This window comes from Pongo pygmaeus, chromosome 19 (assembly GCF_028885625.2).
Source record: "Pongo pygmaeus isolate AG05252 chromosome 19, NHGRI_mPonPyg2-v2.0_pri, whole genome shotgun sequence".
Classification (NCBI taxonomy): Eukaryota; Metazoa; Chordata; class Mammalia; order Primates; family Hominidae; genus Pongo; species Pongo pygmaeus.
The window spans coordinates 58,779,908-58,798,337 of NC_072392.2; the positions used below are offsets into that span (position 1 = coordinate 58,779,908).

The 18,430-nt window shown below is 43.8% G+C and overlaps 1 protein-coding gene and 1 pseudogene across 6 annotated transcripts in view; both read right to left on the reverse strand.

The window, feature by feature from the left end:
- The window catches only part of RPS6KB1 (ribosomal protein S6 kinase B1), a 56,908-nt gene that overhangs the window by 37,325 nt on the left and 1,153 nt on the right, over positions 1–18,430 (reverse strand). For 5 of the 6 annotated variants that reach the window (XR_010124539.1, XM_054457143.2, XM_054457144.2 and 2 more), the window contains exons 2-3: positions 2,237–2,286; positions 43–163 (exon numbers count right to left, since the gene is read on the reverse strand). Coding sequence is in view for 5 of the 6 variants with exons in the window: in XM_054457143.2 (XP_054313118.1) it covers positions 43–163; positions 2,237–2,286 (171 nt within the window). In the remaining variant the exon portion in view is untranslated. Of the gene's footprint in view, positions 1–42; positions 164–2,236; positions 2,287–5,076; positions 5,130–18,430 lie in introns of those variants that run through there. The other variant, XM_063655633.1, reaches the window with a different exon arrangement.
- LOC129017082 (small ribosomal subunit protein uS14-like) lies at positions 170–965 on the reverse strand (annotated as a pseudogene).

Sequence of the window (18,430 nt, forward strand, 5' to 3'; positions counted from 1 at the left end):
TTCAAGACAGACAACAGCTCTCATTTCAAAAATATTGCCTACCTTTCCATAGCCCCCTTTACCAAGTACCCGAAGTAGCTCAAAACATTCTGGTCTGATTTTTTCTGGCCCTCTGTTCACACTAGTTTCTGAGATTTCAAATTTCTCACAATGTTCCATGCCACTGGGAAGAAAAGCAAAACCAAAAATAAATTTGCAAAAAGTTAAATTACTTTCAGCATAGTCAAGAAAAAGGAGAAAGAGAAATGTAATCTAATTAAGTAAAAGTAAAAAAGTACATGACAGCAAATTATCTGTGCTCTAAACAAACAGAACAGCAGGTCAAGAGGAGGGTGGCCTGATAATTATTTACCTCCTTGTTCATAGAATGGGCAATCAATTATTTACTTATTTTATAAATGTTTATTTTATGCACAAAGAGGTACTGTGGTTTTACATTGGGTAGATGCCTTGGATAATCCATTCAAGTAAGATCACTTAGTCCAACTTAATGAAACCTATATCCTTCGTGTACTGATGGAAACACTGGCGCACATATTGAGGCCGTATTTCTGGATCAGACCTTGCCGGTTTGAGCAGATGCAACAAGAGCAAGAACCCTGACTGAATTTTCACAGGTGACTCCAATACAGCTGCTGGTGACCCATCTTGCTCTTAGGAGTGCAACAAAGAAGACAATTATTTATTTTCATAAGCATCAAGCACCCCAAAATTAAGGTAAGTTAGAACAAGTTTATTAAGTTGACAAAGAAAAAAAGTCTTCTAGTTATTCAAATTTACTTCAATCAAAATATCTATGAAATTAGGTATTATCCAACCTCATTTGGCAACGTCAGCAGAAAATCAGGGATCTTTCCAAAACTACCCAATTAGTTCACATCACAGTACAAAACTTCTTCTATCTGTTTTTTCAAGTTATTAGCTTGATTTAAAGAATCCAACGGGCGTGGTGGCTCATGCCTGTAATCCCAGCACTTTGGGAGGCTGAGGTGGGCGGATCACTTGAGGTTGGGAGTTTGAGACCAGCCTGGCCAACATGGTAAAACCCTATCTCCACTAAAAATACAAAAATTCCAGCCTAGCCAACATAGTGAAACCCCGTCTCTATTAAAAATACAAAAATTAGCCAGGCATGGTGGCAGCAACCCATAATCTCAGCTATTCAGGAGGCTGAGGCAGGAGAATCGCTTGAACCTGGGAGGCGGAGGTTGCAGTGGGCCGAGATCATGCCGTCGCACTCCAGCCTGGGGGACAAGAGCGAGACTTTGTCTTTAAAAAAAAAAAAAAAAAAAAAAAAAAACCCCAACAAAAATTAGCCAGGTGTGGTGGTGCACTCCTGTAGTCCCAGCTACTTGGGAGGCTGAGGCAGGACAATTGCTTGAACCCAGGAGGTGGAGGTTGTGGTGAGCCGAGATTGCGCCACTGCACTCCAGCCTGGGTGACAGAGGGAGACTCCGTCTCCAAAAAAATAAAAATAAAGAATCCAAAAGGGGTAGCAATTGTCTCTGTCATTTAAATGCTTTCTACATGAGTGATCTATCTTCTCATTCTCCTCCTACAGCAACGCTTTTTACTTGAGAGTACAATACAGAGCAGATTAATCACCATACTCACCTAATGGAGCTTGTCTAAAATGACTTAAGATTACATGAATTTCTTTTTTGTTGTTGCTGTTGAGACGGAGTCTTGCTATGTCGCCCAGCTAATTTTTGAATTTTAAGAAGAGATGGGGTTTCGCCATGTCGGCCAGGCTGGTCTCGAACTCCTGACCTTAAATGACCCGCCCACCTTGGCCTCCCAAAGTGCTGGGATTACAGGTGTGAGCCACTGTGCCCAGCCAGATTGCATGAATTTCTGTTTGAATGACTGCATGAATTTCTGTTTGTATATTAAAGCAAAACAGAAAGCATTTGACTTTTTGAGGCATTTCTACAAATTTTTCTGTAAGAAAAGATTAAAACTGTGGCTCTTTATATTAAACTAACAACTCAGATTCATATTTAGTACTCTGAATCTGAATTAATATCTTTTCCTCAAAATCCATACATAATCTCAAAACTCTGATAGGCTATAATATTGATCAGATTTTGGTGCCAAATTCAATACATCGAGTTGATAAATATGACTACATATTTAAGAACAGGTTACAGGAATCACACGATTGCTATGAAATAGAACTGATAAAACCTACTTGTAAGAAAGACAACACAATGAAAATCTCTTCATATAAACTTACAGTTCATATGGTCCAACTCCCCCATGGTCCATGCTTTCATTTAACTGACCCTGAAAAATATGTTAAAGTTTCAGAAATAATCTCATAAACATAAAATTTAAAGGTTTAATTCTTTGTCTCATAACTGAAAGAGAATGAATGAAATAAACCAGCCTAACAATTCTCTTATACTTCAACAACAGGCAAATATGGTAATGAACAAAATACAGTACACAAACAACACTATGAGAATTTCACTCTAAATTATTTTACAAATAGAGATGAGGTCTTTCTATGTTGCCCAGACTGGAATGCAGTCAACAGCTATTAAGGGGTATGATCATAGCATACCAGAGCCTTAAACTCCTCAAGTGATTCTTCTGCCTCAGCGTTCCAAGTAGCTGGGACTACAGGTGCCCGGTTTTTTTTTTTTTCTTTTTTGTGATGGAGTCTCACTGTCACCCAGACTGGAGTGCAGCGGTGCCATCTCAGCTCACTGCAACCTCCGCCTCCCAGGTTCCAGTGTTTCTCCTACCTCAGCCTCCTGAGTAGCTGGGAGTACAGGCGTGTATCACCACGCCTTGTTAATTTTTGTATGTATATATATATTTTTTGAGATGGAGTCTTGCTCTGTCGCCCAGGCTGGAGTGCAGTGGCGCCATCTCGGCTCACTGCAACCTCCACCTCCCAGGTTCAAGTGATTCCCCTGCCTCAGCCTCCTGAATAGCTGGGATTACAGGTGCCTGCCACCACGCCCAGCTAATTTTTTGTATTTTTAGTAGAGACGGGGTTTCACCATATTAGCCAGGATGGTCTCGATCTCCTGACCTTGTGATCTGCCCACCTCGGCCTCCCAAAGTGCTGGGATTACAGGCGTGAGTCACCACACCCGGCCCTAATTTTTGTATTTTTAGTAGAGATGGGGTTTCACCATGTTGGCGAGGCTGGTCTCAAACTCCTGACCTCAGGTGATCCGCCCTCCTCGGCTTCCCAAAGTGCTGGGATTACAGCCGTGAGCCACCATGCCCGGCCCCAGCTTTTGCTTTTAATTTTATATGACAGACTGGGCGTGGTGGCTCACACCTGTAATCCCAGCACTTTGGGAGGCTGATGCGGGCAGATTACGAGGTCAGGAGTTCAAGACCGGCCTGGCCAATACGATGAAATCCAGTCTCTAATAAAAACACAAAAATTAGCCGGGCGCGGTGTCACGCGCCTGTAGTTCCAGCTACTCGAGAGGCTGAGGCAGGAGAATTGCTTGAACCCAGAAGGCAGAGGTTGCAGTGAGCCGAGATCGTGCCACTGCACTCTAGCCTGGGCAACAGAGCAAGACTCCATCTCAAAAAAACAAAAAAAAGCCAGGTGTGGTAACTCATGCCTGTCATCCCAGCAGTTTGGGAGGCCGAGGCGGGCAGATCACCTGAAGTTGGGGGTTCGAGACCAGCCTTACCAACATGGAGAAACCCCATCTCTACTAAAAAAAATACAAAATTAGTGGGGCGTGGTGGCCCATGCCTGCAATGCCAGCTACTCGGGAGGATGTGGCAGGAGAATCGCTTGAACCCGGAAGGCAGAGATAGCAGTGAGCCGAGATCGCGCCATTGCACTCCAGTCTGGGCAACAAGAGCGAAACTCTGTCTCGAAAAAAAAAAAATTTTTTTTACATGACAACTAAACTGTAGAGGCTACTCATGACTAATCAAAAAATAAAACCAAGTGAATTTTCCTTCAAAATGTACATTTATCTATTGGAAAATGTATATTTTCGGCCGGGTGCAGTGGCTCATGCCTGTAATCCCAGCACTTTGGGAGGCCGAGGCAGGTGGATCACCTGAGGTCAGAAGTTTGAGACCATCCTGGCCAACATGTGAAACCCCGTCTCTACTAAAAATACAAAAATTAGCCAGGCGTGGTGGTGGGTGCCTGTAATCCCAGCAACTTGGGAGGCTGAGGCAGGAGAGTCTCTTCAATATGGGAGGCAAAGATTGCAGTGAGCCGAGATCTCACCACTGCACTCCAGCCTGAGTGACAGAGTGAGACTCCATCTCAAAAAAAAAATGTATATTTTGTGTATTATGAAATTAAAAGCACTACATTCTGAATATGACTTAACAAATCAAATGATTTACACACAGTGCTATTTTGATGTGCTTTTAATACACAGAGTAACATAATGCTATAAACTAAGCCTAAGGTACCCACAACTAGTCCAGGGTATCTAGTGTAAAATGCGGCTGATCAAGACAAAATAATTAAGCAACATTGTCAAACAGTTGGAAGTCATGCTGGCCACACATTTATTCTGACCATAGAATAAATGAGTGCAAAATTTAAATAACCTTCTATATACTAGCAATGAACAACCCTAAAATGAAATGAAGATAACAATTCCATTCATAATACCATCACTAAGAAGTAGCTTAGAAAAAAATTTATGGCAGGTACAGTGGCATAAATAACTTTGGGAGTCCAAGGCAGGAGGATTACTTGGAGTTCAAGACCAGCCTGGCCAACACAGTAAGATCCTGCCTCCACAAAAAAATTTTTAAAAATTAGCTGGGTGTGGTGGCACACGCCTGTAGTCCCAGCTACTTATGAGGCTGAGGTAGCAGGATTACTTGAGTCCAGGAGGTCATGGCTACAATGTGGTAGTGATTGTGCCACCGTATTTCAGCCTGGGCAACAGAGCGAGACCCGGTCTCAAAAAAAAAAAAAAAAAAAAAATTAACCAAAGTGTAAGACTTACACACTGAAAACAATAAAACATTGCTGAATAAAATTAAAGACGACCTAAATAAATGGAAAGGCATTCCATGTTTATGGATCAGAAGATTTAACATTGTTAAGATGGCAATACTAACCAAATTGGTCACGGATTCAACTGAATCTTATCAAAACCCCAGGTTCCTTTCTTGCAGAAATTGACAAGCTGATCCTAAAATTCATATAGAAATGCAAGGGACCACCAGGCACGGTGGCTCACGCCTGTAATCCCAGCACTTTGGGAGGCCGAGGCAGGCAGATCATGAGGTCAGGAGATCGAGACCATCCTGGCTAACACGGTGAAACACCGTCTCTACTAAAAATATAAAAAATTAGCCAGGTGTGGTGGCGGGTGCCTGTCGTCCCAGCTACTTGGGAGGCTGAGGCAGGAGAATGGCATGAACCCATGAGGCGGAGCTTGCAGTGAGCCGAGATCGCGCCACCTCAGTCCAGCCTGGGGGACAGAGTGAGACTGTCTCAAAAAAAAAAAAAAAAGAAAAAAGAAATGCAAGGGACCGGGCAAGGTGGCTCACGTCTATAATCCCAGCACTTTGGAGGCCAAGGCACGTGGATCACCTGAGGTCAGGAGTTTGAAACCATCCTGGCCAACATGGCAAAACACCACCTCTACTAAAAATACAAAAATTAGCCAGGCGTGGTGGAGGGCGCCTGTAATCTCAGCTACTCGGGAGGTTGAGGCAGGAGAATTGCTTGAACCCATAAGGCAGACGCTGCAGTGAGCAAGATCACACCATTGCACTCCAGCCCAGGTGACAGAGCGAGACTCCATCTCAAAACAAAAAAAGAAAAGAAAGAAAGAAATGCAAGGGACCCAGGCCGGGTGTGGTGGCTCACACCTGTAATCTTAGCACTTTAGGAGGCCAAGACAGGTGGATCACTCGAGGTCAGGAGTTCAAGACCAGTCTGGCCAATACGGTGAAACCCCATCTCTACTAAAAATACAAAAATTAACTGGAGTGATGATCCATGCTTGTAATCCCAGCTACTCAGGGCTGAGGCAGAAGAATGGCTTGAACCCAGGAGGCAGAGGTTGCAGTGAGCCCAGATCGTGCCACTGCACACTCCAGCCTGGGCAACAAAGCTAGACTCTGTCGAAAGGGAAGGGGAAGGGGAAAGGGAAGGGAGGCAAGGGACCCAAAATAACTGATATGATCTTGAAAAAGAACAAAGGTGGAGGACTGACACTTCCCAATTTCAAAACATGTTACAAAGCTACAGCCATCAAGGCAGTGTGGTACTGTTATAAAGAAAGACATATAGAGCAACAGAATAGAATTGAGAGCCCAGAAATAAACTCTTGCATTTATATTGTCAACTAATTTTTGATAAAACTGCCAAAAATATTCATTAGGCAAGAGGAAATCTTTCAATAAATGTGTTGGAACAACTGGATATCCACATACAATTCAAATAATGATGCTAGGACAACTGGATATCTATATGCTACTTCACACTATACACAAAAATTAACTCAAAATGGAGCAAAGACCTAAATACAGAAGCTAAAACTATAAAACTCGAGCTGAGTGTGGTGTTGTATGCCTGTAGTTCCAGCTATCGAGGAGGCTGAGGCAGGATGATCACCTAAGCCTGGGAGTTCCACTCTAGCCTGGGCAACAGAGCAAGACTCCATCTCAAAAAAAAAAAAAAAAAAAAAAAAAAGGTCCTCCCAAGGGCCAGGCACAGTGGCTCACACCTGTAATCCCAACACTTTGGGAGGCTGAGGCGGGTGGATCACCTGAGGTCAGGAGTTCAAAATCAGCCAGGCCAACGTGGTGAAACCCCGTCTCTACTAAAAATACAAAAAATTAGCCGGGCATTGTGGCGGGAGCCTGTAATCCCAGCTACTCAGGAGGCTGAGGCAGGAGAATTGCTTGAATCCAGGAGGTGGAGGTTGCAGTGAGCTGAGATTGTGCCACTGCACTCCAGCCTGGGCAACAAGAGCAAAACTCCATCTCAAAAAAAAAAAAAAAAAAAAATCCTCCCAAAACTTAACAAGAAAATAAAATTCTTAAAAGAAGCATAGGAGGGAGTAAATCTTCATGATCCTGGGGAAAGCAATAGTTTCTTATATACAGTACCAAAAGCACAAACAATTTTAAAAATCAATAAATTAATTTACTGAAAATGTAAAACCTTTGCATATCAAAAAACACCAACACCATCAAGAAAGCTCAAAGAGACTGAGCACAGCGGCTCATGCTTGTAATCCTAACACTTTGGGAGGCTGAGGCGGGCATATCACTTGAGCTCAGGAGCTTGAGACCAGCCTGGGCAACATGGTGAAACCTGGTCTCTACAAAATTAGCCAGGCATAGTGACGCACATCTGTAGTCCCAGCTACTCAGGAGGATGAGGTGGGAGGATTGCTTGAGTCCAAGAGGTCAAGGCTGCAGTGAGCCAAAATTGCGCTACTCCTGCCTGAGTGACAGACTGAGACCCTGTCTCAAAAAAGAAAATAAAAACCACAGAATAAGACTATGCAAGGAATGCAGCCAGGCACAGTGGCTCAGGCCTGTAATCCCAGCACTTTGTGAGGCCGAGACAGACAGATCACAAGGTCAGGAGTTCGAGACCAGCCTGACCAACATAGTGAAACCCCATCTCTACTAAAAATACAAAAATGAGCTGGACATGGTGGTGAGCACCTGTAGTCCCAGCTACTCAGGAGGCTGAGGCAGGAGAATTGACTGAAACTGGGAGGCAGAGGTTGCAGTGGGCTGAGATCGCGCCACTGCACTCCAGCCTGGGCAACAGAACGAGACTCCATCTCAAAAAAAAAAAAAAAAAACAGAATGCCAGGTGCAGTGGCTCACGCCTATAATCCCAGCACTTTGGGAGGCCGAGGCAGGCGGATAATTTGAGGACAAGAATTCGACACCAGCCTGGCCAACATGGCAAAACCCAATCTCTACTAAAACTACAAAAATTAGCTGGGCGTGGTGATGGGCACCTGTAATCCCAGCTACTAGGGAGGCTGTGGCAGGAGAATTGCTTGAACCCAGGAGGCAGAGGTTGCAGTGAGCAGAGATGGCACCACTGCACTCCAGCCTGGGCAATAGAGCGGACTCCGTCTCAAAAAACAAAAATGATATATAAAGAATTACTCCGGGCTGTGCGCAGTGGCTCACGCCTGTAATCCCAACACTTTGGGAGGCCAAGGAGGGCGGATCATGAGGTCAGGAGTTCGAGACCAGCCTGACCAATGTGGTGAAACCCTGTCTCTACTAAAAATACAAAAATTAGCCGGACGTGTTGGTGCGCACCTGTAATCCCAGCTACTCAGGAGGCTGAGGCAGGAGAATCACTTGAACCTGGGAGGTGAAGGTTGCAGTGAGCCAAGATCATGCCACTGCACTCCAGCCTGGGCAACAGAACAAGACTCCATCTCAAAATAAATAAATAAATAAATAAATAAATAAATAATTACTCCAACTCAACAATAAAAAGACAAATAGGCCAGGCACAGTGGCTCATGCCTGTAATCCCAGCACTTTGGGAGGCCAAGGTGGAAGACTGCTTGAGGCCAGGAGTTTGAGACCAGAACTCTAAAGTGAGATCTCATCTCTAAAATAAATAAATAAAATATATAAAGAAAAAGATGACACACCCAATTTTTGAAAAATGAGCTAGGATCTGAATAGGTATTTCTCCAAAGAAAATATACAAATGAACAATAAGCAAATGGAAAGATGTTCAACGTCATTAGTTGTTAGGGAAATGCAAATCAAAACCACACTGAGAAGCTACTTCACACCCACTAGGATAGCAATAGATGATAAAGAGGAAAAGTAAGTTGGGGAAGGATGAGAGAAACTGGAACCCTCATACAGTGCTAGTGAGAATGTAAAATGGTGCAACCGTGTTGGAAAAGTTTGTCTCTTAAAAAATTAAACATAGACTTACTACTGTATGACCCAGCAAATCTACTCCAATGTATCTACTCAAAAGAAATGAAAAGTATATGCTCCACAAAGATCTGGGCACAAATGTTCACAAAAACTTTTTTTTTTTTTTGAGACAGGTGTCACTGTATCACCCAGGCTGGAGTGCAGTGGTGCGATCACGGCTCACTGCAGCCTCAACCTCCTGGACTCAGGTGATCCTCCCACTTCAGCCTCCCGAACAGCTGGGACTACAAGTGCACAGCACCATGCTCGGCTCTTTTTTTTTTTTTTTTTTTTTTTTGAGATGGAGTCTCGCTCTGTCGCCCAGGCTGGAGTGTAGTGGTGCAATCTCGGGTCACTGCAACCTCCGCCTCCCAGGTTCAAGCAATTCTTTGCCTCAGCCTCCTGAGTAGCTGGGATTACAGGCACCCGCCACCATACCCGGCTAATTTTTGTATTTTTAGTAGAGATGGGGTTTCAGCATCTTGGCCAGGCTGGTCTTAAACTCTTGACTTCATGATCCACCCAGCTCGGCCTCCCAAAGTGCTGGGATTACAGGCCACCGTGCCCAGCCTCAGTTCATTTTTTGTAGAGAATAGGTTTCATCATGTTGCCCAGGCCGGTCTGGAACTCCTGGACTCCAGCGATCCACCTGCCTCAGCCTCCCACAGTGCTGGGATTATAGGCATGAGCCCCCACACCCAGCCTTCTAAAAGGTTTATTCAGGCCAGGCGAGGTGGCTCATGCCTATAATCCTAACATTTTGGGAGGCAGAGGCAGAAGAATTGCTTGAGGCCAGGAGTTTAAAACCAACCGGGACAAAATCACAAGACCCCCATCTCTGCAACAAATCAAAAAATTAGCTGGGAATAGTGGCACGTGCCTGTGGTCCCAGCTACATGAGAGACTGAGGCAGGAGAATTACTTCAGCCCAGGAGGGTGAAGCTGCAGCAAGCTGTTTCACGCCACTGCACTACAGCATGGGCAACGGAGGAAGACCCTATCTCCAAAAAAAAAAGAAACAAAAAATGCTTTATTCACAATTCAAGTGAACATATGAATGAATAACTCAAATGAACATCAACTGGTGAATGGATAAACAAAATGCATTGTAGCCATACAATGGAATAACTATTTGGCCCTAAAAAGAAATGAAGTACTGATACATGTTACAACATAGATGATCTTCAAAAACATTATGTTAAGTGAAAGAAGCAGCTGGGCGCTGTGGCTCACGCCTGTAATCCCAGCACTTTGAGAGGCCAAGGCAGACAGATCACTTGAGGTCAGGAGTTTGAGACCAGCCTGGCTAACATGGCAAAACCCCATCTCTACTAAAAATACAAAAATTAGCCAGGTGTGGTGGCGCACACCTGTGGTCCCAGCTACTCAAAAGGGTGAGGCAGGATAATTACTTGAACCCAGGAGGCAGAGGTTGCAGTGAGCAGAGATCACACCACTGCACTCCAGCCTAGGTGATAGAGTGAGACTCCGTCTCAAAAAAAAAAAAAAGTGAAAGCCACCAAATATAAAACGTCATACACTATATGATTCCATTTATATGGAATGTCCAGAAAAAGCTTTTTTTTTTTTTTTTCAGAGACAGGGTCTCATTCTGTTGCCCAGGTTGAAGTGCAGTGGCAGGATCACGGCAAACTCAACCTTGGAGACTCAAGCGATCCTCCAATCTCAGCCTTCCAAGTAGCTGAGACTACAGCTGCACACCACCAAGACGGATAATTTTTTAATATTTTTCATAGAGACAGGGGTTTCACTATGTTCCAGGCTGGTCTCAAGTGATCCTCCTGCCTCGGCCTCCCAAAGTGTTGGGATCACAGGTATGAGCCACCACACTGGGCCTAGAAAAGCCAAATCTATAGAGATGAGAAATAGGTTAGTTGCCTGGGGCTGAGGGTGAGAATCAGAAGTAACTAAATTGGCCAAACTTTGTTCCTTTTTTTTTTTTTTTTTTTTTTTTTTTTCAGAGACAGAGTGCTGTTATGTTGCCCAGGCTGATTTCAAACTCCTAGGCTCATGCGCTCCACCTGCCTTGGCCTCCCAAAGTACTGGGATTACAGGTGTAAGCCACCATGCCCAGCCCCAAAATTTCTTCATAGGGTGATAAAAATTTCCTTTTTTTTTTTTTTTTAAGATGGAGTCTCGGCCAGGCACAGTGGCTCACGCCTGTAATCCCAGCACTTTAGGAGGCTGAAGCGGGCGGATCACAAGGTCAGGAGATCGAGACCATCCTGGCTAACACGGTGAAACCCCGTCTCTACTAAAAATACAAAACATTAGCCGGGCGTGGTGGCGGGCACCTGTAGTCCCAGCTACTCAGGAGGCGGAGGCAGGAGAATGGCGTGAACCTGGGAGGTGGAGCTTGCAGTGAGCCGAGATCGCGCCACTGTACTCCAACCTGGGCAACAGAGCGAGATTCCGTCTCAAAAAAAAAAAAAAAAAAAAAAAGATGAGGTCTCACTTTGTCGCCCAGGCTGGAGTGCAGTGGCGCAATCTCAGCTCATGGGAACCTCCGCCTCCCGAGTTCAAGCGATTCTCCTGCCTCAGTCTCTCAAGTAGCTGGGATTACACGCATGCACCACCATGCCTGGGTATTTTTGTATTATTGGTAGAGACGGGATTTCACCATGTTGGCCAGGCTGGTCTCGAACTCCCAACTTCAAGTGATCCATCTGCCTTGGCCTCCCAAAGTACTGAGATTACAGGCCTGAGCCACCGCGCCCGGCCGAGTGGTAAAAATTTCTAAAACCTAATTTTGGTGACGGTTGCACAACTCTGTAAATATACTCAAAGTCACTGAATTGTATAAACAAAAAACAACAAAAAACTTGGCAGCAGAATTTCAGTTATTGACATTACAATATATAGCTTTAAAATGAATCTAATCTGATTATGAACTCTCAGTTTACACGAAAGGATACTAATTAATTGAAAATAGACTCCAGGCCAGGCGCGTGGCTCACGCCTGTAATCCCAGCACCTTGGGGCCAAGGCGGGCGGATCACCTGAGATAGGGAGTTCGAGACCAGCCTGGCCAACATGGAGAAACCCTGCCTCTACTAAAAATACAAAAATTAGCCGGGCCAGGTGGCGAGCACCTGTAATCCCAGCTACTCAGGAGGCTGAGGCAGGAGAATCGCTTGAACCCAGGAGGTGGAGGTTGCAGTGAGCCAAGATCGCGCCATTGCACTCCAGGCTGGGTGACAAGAGTGAGACTCCATCTCAAAAAAAAAAGAAAAAGAAAATAGACTCTAAAACATTACAAGTCTTTAAGCAATCATGCCAAAACTTTAGAGTAATTAAGATATTAAAGTGAATATATCTTTCTTCAAAACTACCAGTACACAGCCAACATACACAACAAAAACACATAGGGGGGTGTGTGTGTGTTTTTAGCAACTGGGGGGGGGGGGTGTGTGTGTTTTTAGCAACTAGGGGGGTGTGTGTGTGTGTTTAGCAACTAGGTTTCTGTGTGTGTGTGTGTGTGTGTGTGTGTGTGTGCAACTAGGTTTCTGTGTGTGTGTGTGTGTGTGTGTGTGTGCAACTAGGTTTCTGTGTGTGTGTGTGTGTGTGTGTGTGTGTGTGTGTGTGCGTGCGTGTGTGTGTTTAGCAACTAGGTTTCTGTCACCCAGGCTGGAGTGCTCAAACTCCTGGACTCAAGTGATCAACTCTTCTCAGCTTCTGGAGTCGCAAGAGCCAGGCGTGTGCTGTGTGCTACTATGCCCACTATTTATTTTTTAAATTTTTTGTACAGATGGGGTCTTGTTTTGTTGGCCAGGTTAGTCTTGAACTCTTGGCCTCAAATGATCCTTCCACCTTAGCTTCCCAAAGTTCTGGGATTACAGGCACGAGCCATCATACCCAGCCAAAAACTGATAGTATTCTTATAGAATAAATGTTCAAATGCCCCCAAAACACAAAATTTTAGTCATAACTCACTCATGGTGTGACCAAATCACGATAACATGTAATACCAGGAATGTACATTTCATGATTACACACAGGCAAAGAGATGGGGCAGTATCAAGGGGAAAAAAACCAATTCTCACCATTTTAACTGAACACAGTTTCTTTTACGTGTGGGATATGGGGGTGGTCATGGTTAAAGGTTTTTTTGTCTTTATTGCTTTATACAATCACCTAGGATGGCTTCACTTTTATGACAAAAGACTAACTTCTTTCAGATGTGATAAAACTAGTATTACATAATTGTTTTTCTTTAATGTTAGTTTTACTTAATTCTAAATTAAAGACTACAAAGTAGTTAAGACTGGACCATGATTTTGAAGCCACCTCACAAGATATGCCCTGTAGCTATGTTTCATTTCCTGAGCTGGCCAGACCTGTAATGCTGGCACCTGCATATTGTGCTAACTTCTACCGTTACTGTCTAGGACAGAAGCATTTGAGGCACAAATCTTTTCTGCTACTCAGCGTTACCTCTGGAAGGCTCAAACAAGAAGTGTCAGCTAACATTATATAATACATACTGACAACTCTCTTTCACAGGAAACTCTTTACTCCTTTTTTTTTTTTTTTTTGAGATGAAGTCTTGCTCTTGTCCCCTAGGCTGGAGTGCAATGGCGCGATCTTGGCTCACTGCAACCTCTGCCTCCCGGGTTCAAGCGATTCTCCTGCCTCAGCGTCCCGAGTAGCTGGGATTACAGGCGCCTGACACCAGGCCCGGCTAATTTTTGTATTTTTAATAGAGACGGGGTTTTCACCATGTTGGCCAGGCTGGTCTCGAACCCCTGACCTCAGGTGATCTGCCCACCTTGGCCTCCCAAAGTGCTGGGATTATAGGCATGAGCCACCCCGCCAGGCCAGGAAACTCTTTACTCCTAATTTTTTTCTGCTGCCTTAAGCTTTATGGCCTATCCAATGTCTTTGCTGTGTTCATTAGGATTGACAAGATTCAGTAACTTAGAGGAAATGGAAGAAAGGGTAGAACTTTGCCTAAACTCTTGGGCTATTTAAAAATAGTTGCTGCTGGCCGGGCACGGTGGCTCATGCCTGTAATCCCAGCACTTTGGGAGGCCGAGGCGGGTGTATCGCCTGAGGTCAAGAGTTTGAGACCAGCCTGGCCAACATGGTGAAACCCCGTTTCTACCAAAAAAATACAAAAAATTAGCTGGGTGTGGTGGTGGGCACCTGTAATCCCAGCTACTCAGGAGGCTGAGGCAGGAGAATAGCTTGAACCCAGAAGGCAGAGGTTGCAGTGAGCCGAGATCGCACCACTGCACTCCAGCCTGGGCCACAAGAGCAAAACTCCGTCTCAAAAAAATAAAAAATAAAAAATAAAAAAAAGTTGCTGCTTTATAGTAAGTATATATTACAAAGCAAGATAAGTATTGATATTTTTTCTATAATTTTTCATAATCATGAATATTTGAGTATATACTATCTATATAGCACTTTGGTTTTCAAAAATTTTAAACCTTTTACTCAATAAAAATCTGATGTCCCAATCTGAAACTTGTACAGTAAGCCTGCGTGATTATTTCAAATTTTGAAATAAGAGTACCAAGTGAGAATTTTTAAAATTGCATTACAGTTTTCTACTACTCTTAATGCTATAGAGAGCAGAGAAGATTCCAATATTTTTGCAATCTAAATTCTCTGAAGGAAAACTTTTCCTTAGTTTCAATTCACTGCCCCAAATAATATCATCAACAGTGAAACAAATAAACAAAAAAGACACCCTCTCCCGCAAAACTCCCCTCTTATCAATAGGCTTTGATTATATTCCTCTGAGATATTTAAACAGAATCTTTTTATTTATTTTTTGAGACAGAATCTCACTCTGTCGCCCAGCCTGGAGTGCAGTGGTGTGATCTCGGCTCACTGCAACCTCCATCTCCTGGGTTTAAGAGATTCTCCTGCCTCAGCCTCCTGAGTAGCTGGGACTAGAGGTGTGCACCACCATGCCTGGCTAATTTTTGTATTTTTAGTAGAGACTGGGTTTCACCATATTGGCCAGGCTGGTCTCCAGCTCCTGACCTCGTGATGCACCTGCCTCGGCCTCCCAAAGTGCTGGGATTACAGGCGTGAGCCACTGTGCCTGGCCTTAAACAGGATCTTTTTTAAGTTAGGTGGCAGATATTCAACTTTGTCCATAAATGTATCAGTTTAGTCTCATCTTTTAATCTCTAATTAAATAAACTATGGAGATACCTACATTTACTAACGCATAGTCACTCTGTAATGTACCTTGAAAGGCACATCTCTCTAACGGGATCAATTAGTTTTAAAAAAAATACACACTATGATACTACAGTTGTAAAAACACAGCACCTCTAGTTTAACTGCAATTATTAAGTCTCTAGGCATATGAGGGTAAACCTGAATGATTGGTTCCTTAGCAATGACAAGACAAGCTGAATTTCTGTGAACTAGCTAATTGTTTAATACGCCAGGATATTTTGAGAGTACTGTACTTTATGTACTTATTTCATGTAACCCACATGTTATAGAAAACATCAGACATTAAGGAATTTACTCCAGGTCACAGAGTGAGTATGGCCAAAGGAATCTGAATTCACTTTTGACATACCACAAAGAGGAACATTATAAACACGACCAGTAAATGCAGTGAAGAACCTGTGCAATGAAGCTTGCTGAATTAAGTCAGAAGACACTATCACTATGTGATCTTTGGCTATCATCTGGCCTATGCCTCAGTTTCCTTACTATAAAATGAGGAAGACTGCTCTGATATGCACCAATGTTTAAAAACTTTGTGTAATAAATTAATTAGTCTATAAATTCACAAATAGAAACTATCAGAAGATTTTCTAAGAATCTAAACTTCTCTCATTTTCCAAAAATTTTTTTTTTTTTTTTTTTTTTTTTTTTTATTTCAGGGTAATGTGGATGTCACCGAATCTCCTTGGATTGCCAACCCAATCCTACTCCAAATCTTCCATTATCCATCTTGAGGCACCTCTTAGAAAAAACAACACACTAAAAAGAAATATTTTCAACTCCAAAAAGTGTTGCTAAGACATATTTTACAGAAGTCTCTTCCTCAAAACCCTCTTTAATTGCCTTTGCTCTTTCCCCAGACTTTCTCTCCCCAAGGTTGGGGCCATATTTCTTTCTCTTTCCTATTTCCACCAATTTTTCTGACCTCCTCCTCACACCCTCTCAAAATCCTACTTGCTTGTACCCAGCAGGACAAAAGCCCTGGAACACCTACTGTTCTTGAAACACAAGAAAGTGAAAAGAAAATTCCCAGTTTATACAGGAATTTTAATAGAGTACTGTACTTTCAAAAAAGAATAAACCTGGCTGGGTGCGGTGGCTCACACCTGTATTTTGAGAAGCCAAGGCAGGCAGATCACCCAAGGTTGGAAGTTCCGGACCAGCCTGACCAATATGGAGAAACCCCGTCTCTACCAAAAATACAAAAATTAGCCGGGCCTGGTGGCGGGCGCCTGTAATCCCAGCTACTCGGGAGGCTGAGGCAGGAGAATCGCTTGAACCTGGGAAGTGGAGGCTGCAGTGAGCCGAGATTGCGCCATTGCACTCCAGCCTGGACGAATAGAGCAAGACTCTGTCTCAGAAAAGAAAAAAAAAAAAAAAAAAGAATAAACCCAGTCTGGAAATTCTATCAGTTCAACTAATGAAGACATAAAGCACCTTCCTGTCCAGTTTTCTCCCCTGCCCTGCTCCAAAGCCACTGTCATAGAGAACCAATATAACCGATAAAGAGTATGGTATATGGTATATATAATGAAAGTAATCTCATATTTGTTTCCAATTGTATCTAGTGTACCATTATGTTTGATTAAGAGGCTAATTGGAATTCTGTATGAAAACATCATTGAAAAAGCACACACCGACCGGATGCAGTGGCTCACGCCTGTAATCCCAGCACTTTGGGAGGCCAAGGCTGGCAGATCGCTGGAGCTCAGGAGTAAGGGCCCACCCTGGGCAACATGGTGAAACCCCATCTCTACTAAAATACAAACAATTAGCCAGGATGGTGGTGCGCGCCTGTAGTCCCAGCTACTCGGAAGGCTGAGGCACGAGAATCGCTTGAGCCCAGGAGGCGGAGGCTGCAGTGAGCCGAGATCGGGCCACTGCACTCCAGCTTGGGCTACAGAGTGAGACTCCGTCTCAAAAAAAATTAAAATAAAATAAAATAAAAAGCCTGGTGGGATGGCTCACACCTGTAATCCCAGCACTTTGGGAGACTGAGGCAGGTGATCACCTGAGGTCAGAAGTTCAAGACCAGCCTGGGGCACATGGTGAAACCCTGTCTCTACTAAAATACAAAAAATTTGCCGGGTGATGTGGCGCGCCCCTGTAATCCCAGCTACTCGGGAGGCTGAGGTAGGAGAATCGCTTGAACCCGGGAGGCAGAGGCTGCAGTGAGCCAAGATCGCACCACTGCACTCCAGCCTGGGTGATAGAGGGAGACACTGTCTCAAAAAAAAAAAAAAAAAAAAAGCCGGGCGCAGTGGCTCACACCTGTAATCCTAGCACTTTGGGAGGCCGAGGCGGGCGGATTACGAGGTCAAGAGATAGAGACCATTCTGGCTAACACAGTAAACTCCATCTCTACTAAAAATACAAAAAATTAGCCAGGTGTGGTGGCACGTGCCTGTAGTCCCAGCTACTCAGGAGGCTGAGGCAGGAGAATCGCTTGAACCTGGGAGGTGGAGGTTGCAGTGAGCCGAGATCACACCACTGCACTCCAGCCTGGGTGACAGAGCGAGACTCTGTCTCAAAAAAAAACAAAAAAAAAAAAACCAGAAAGAAAGAAAAGAAAAGAAAAGAAAAAGCACACACCTCAATACCTACTTTCTAAACCGTGTGATTTTGATTTAGTCTCATTTGATTATGAAAACAACAGTATTGGCCGGGTACGGTGGTTTATGCCTATAATCCCAGCATTTTGGGAGGCCGAGGCTGGTGGATCATTTGAGGTCAGGAGTCCAAGAACAGCCTGGCCAATATGGTGAAACCCTGTCTCTACTAAAAATACAAAAGTTAGCCAGGTGTGGTGGCGCATGCCTGTAATCCTAGCTACTCAGGAGGCTGAGATTGCAGTGAGCTGAGATCGCACCACTGCACTCCAGCCTGGGCAATAGAGTGAGACCCAGTCTCAAAACAAAACAAAAGAAACAAACCAAAAGAACCGTATTATTTTAGGCCACTTAGTTTCTTAAAGTGTTCAAAATTCTTTATATACACCATCTCAATCTTTTGTCAACAGTAGGGCAGGTGCCAGAGGAGAAAAACTGAGGGTGAGGCAAGGAAAAGGAAGCCCCTATGTAATTAGAGCAAACATCTGACATCAGTCATTAACCCATGTATTCAACTAGACATTGGAATTTAGATGCTAAACTACCAAGAGGTTATCAACTGATGATCATTTGGTCCAGGATCAGTGGTTTAGTATGACAACATTTTTGAACTTCAGGTGCAATTTGTCATTTTTTGATAAATTTATCTAGGGAAAATAAGTTATTCGATAAAGATTAACAAACCACTAAGCCAGACAAGGTAAAACCAAGCT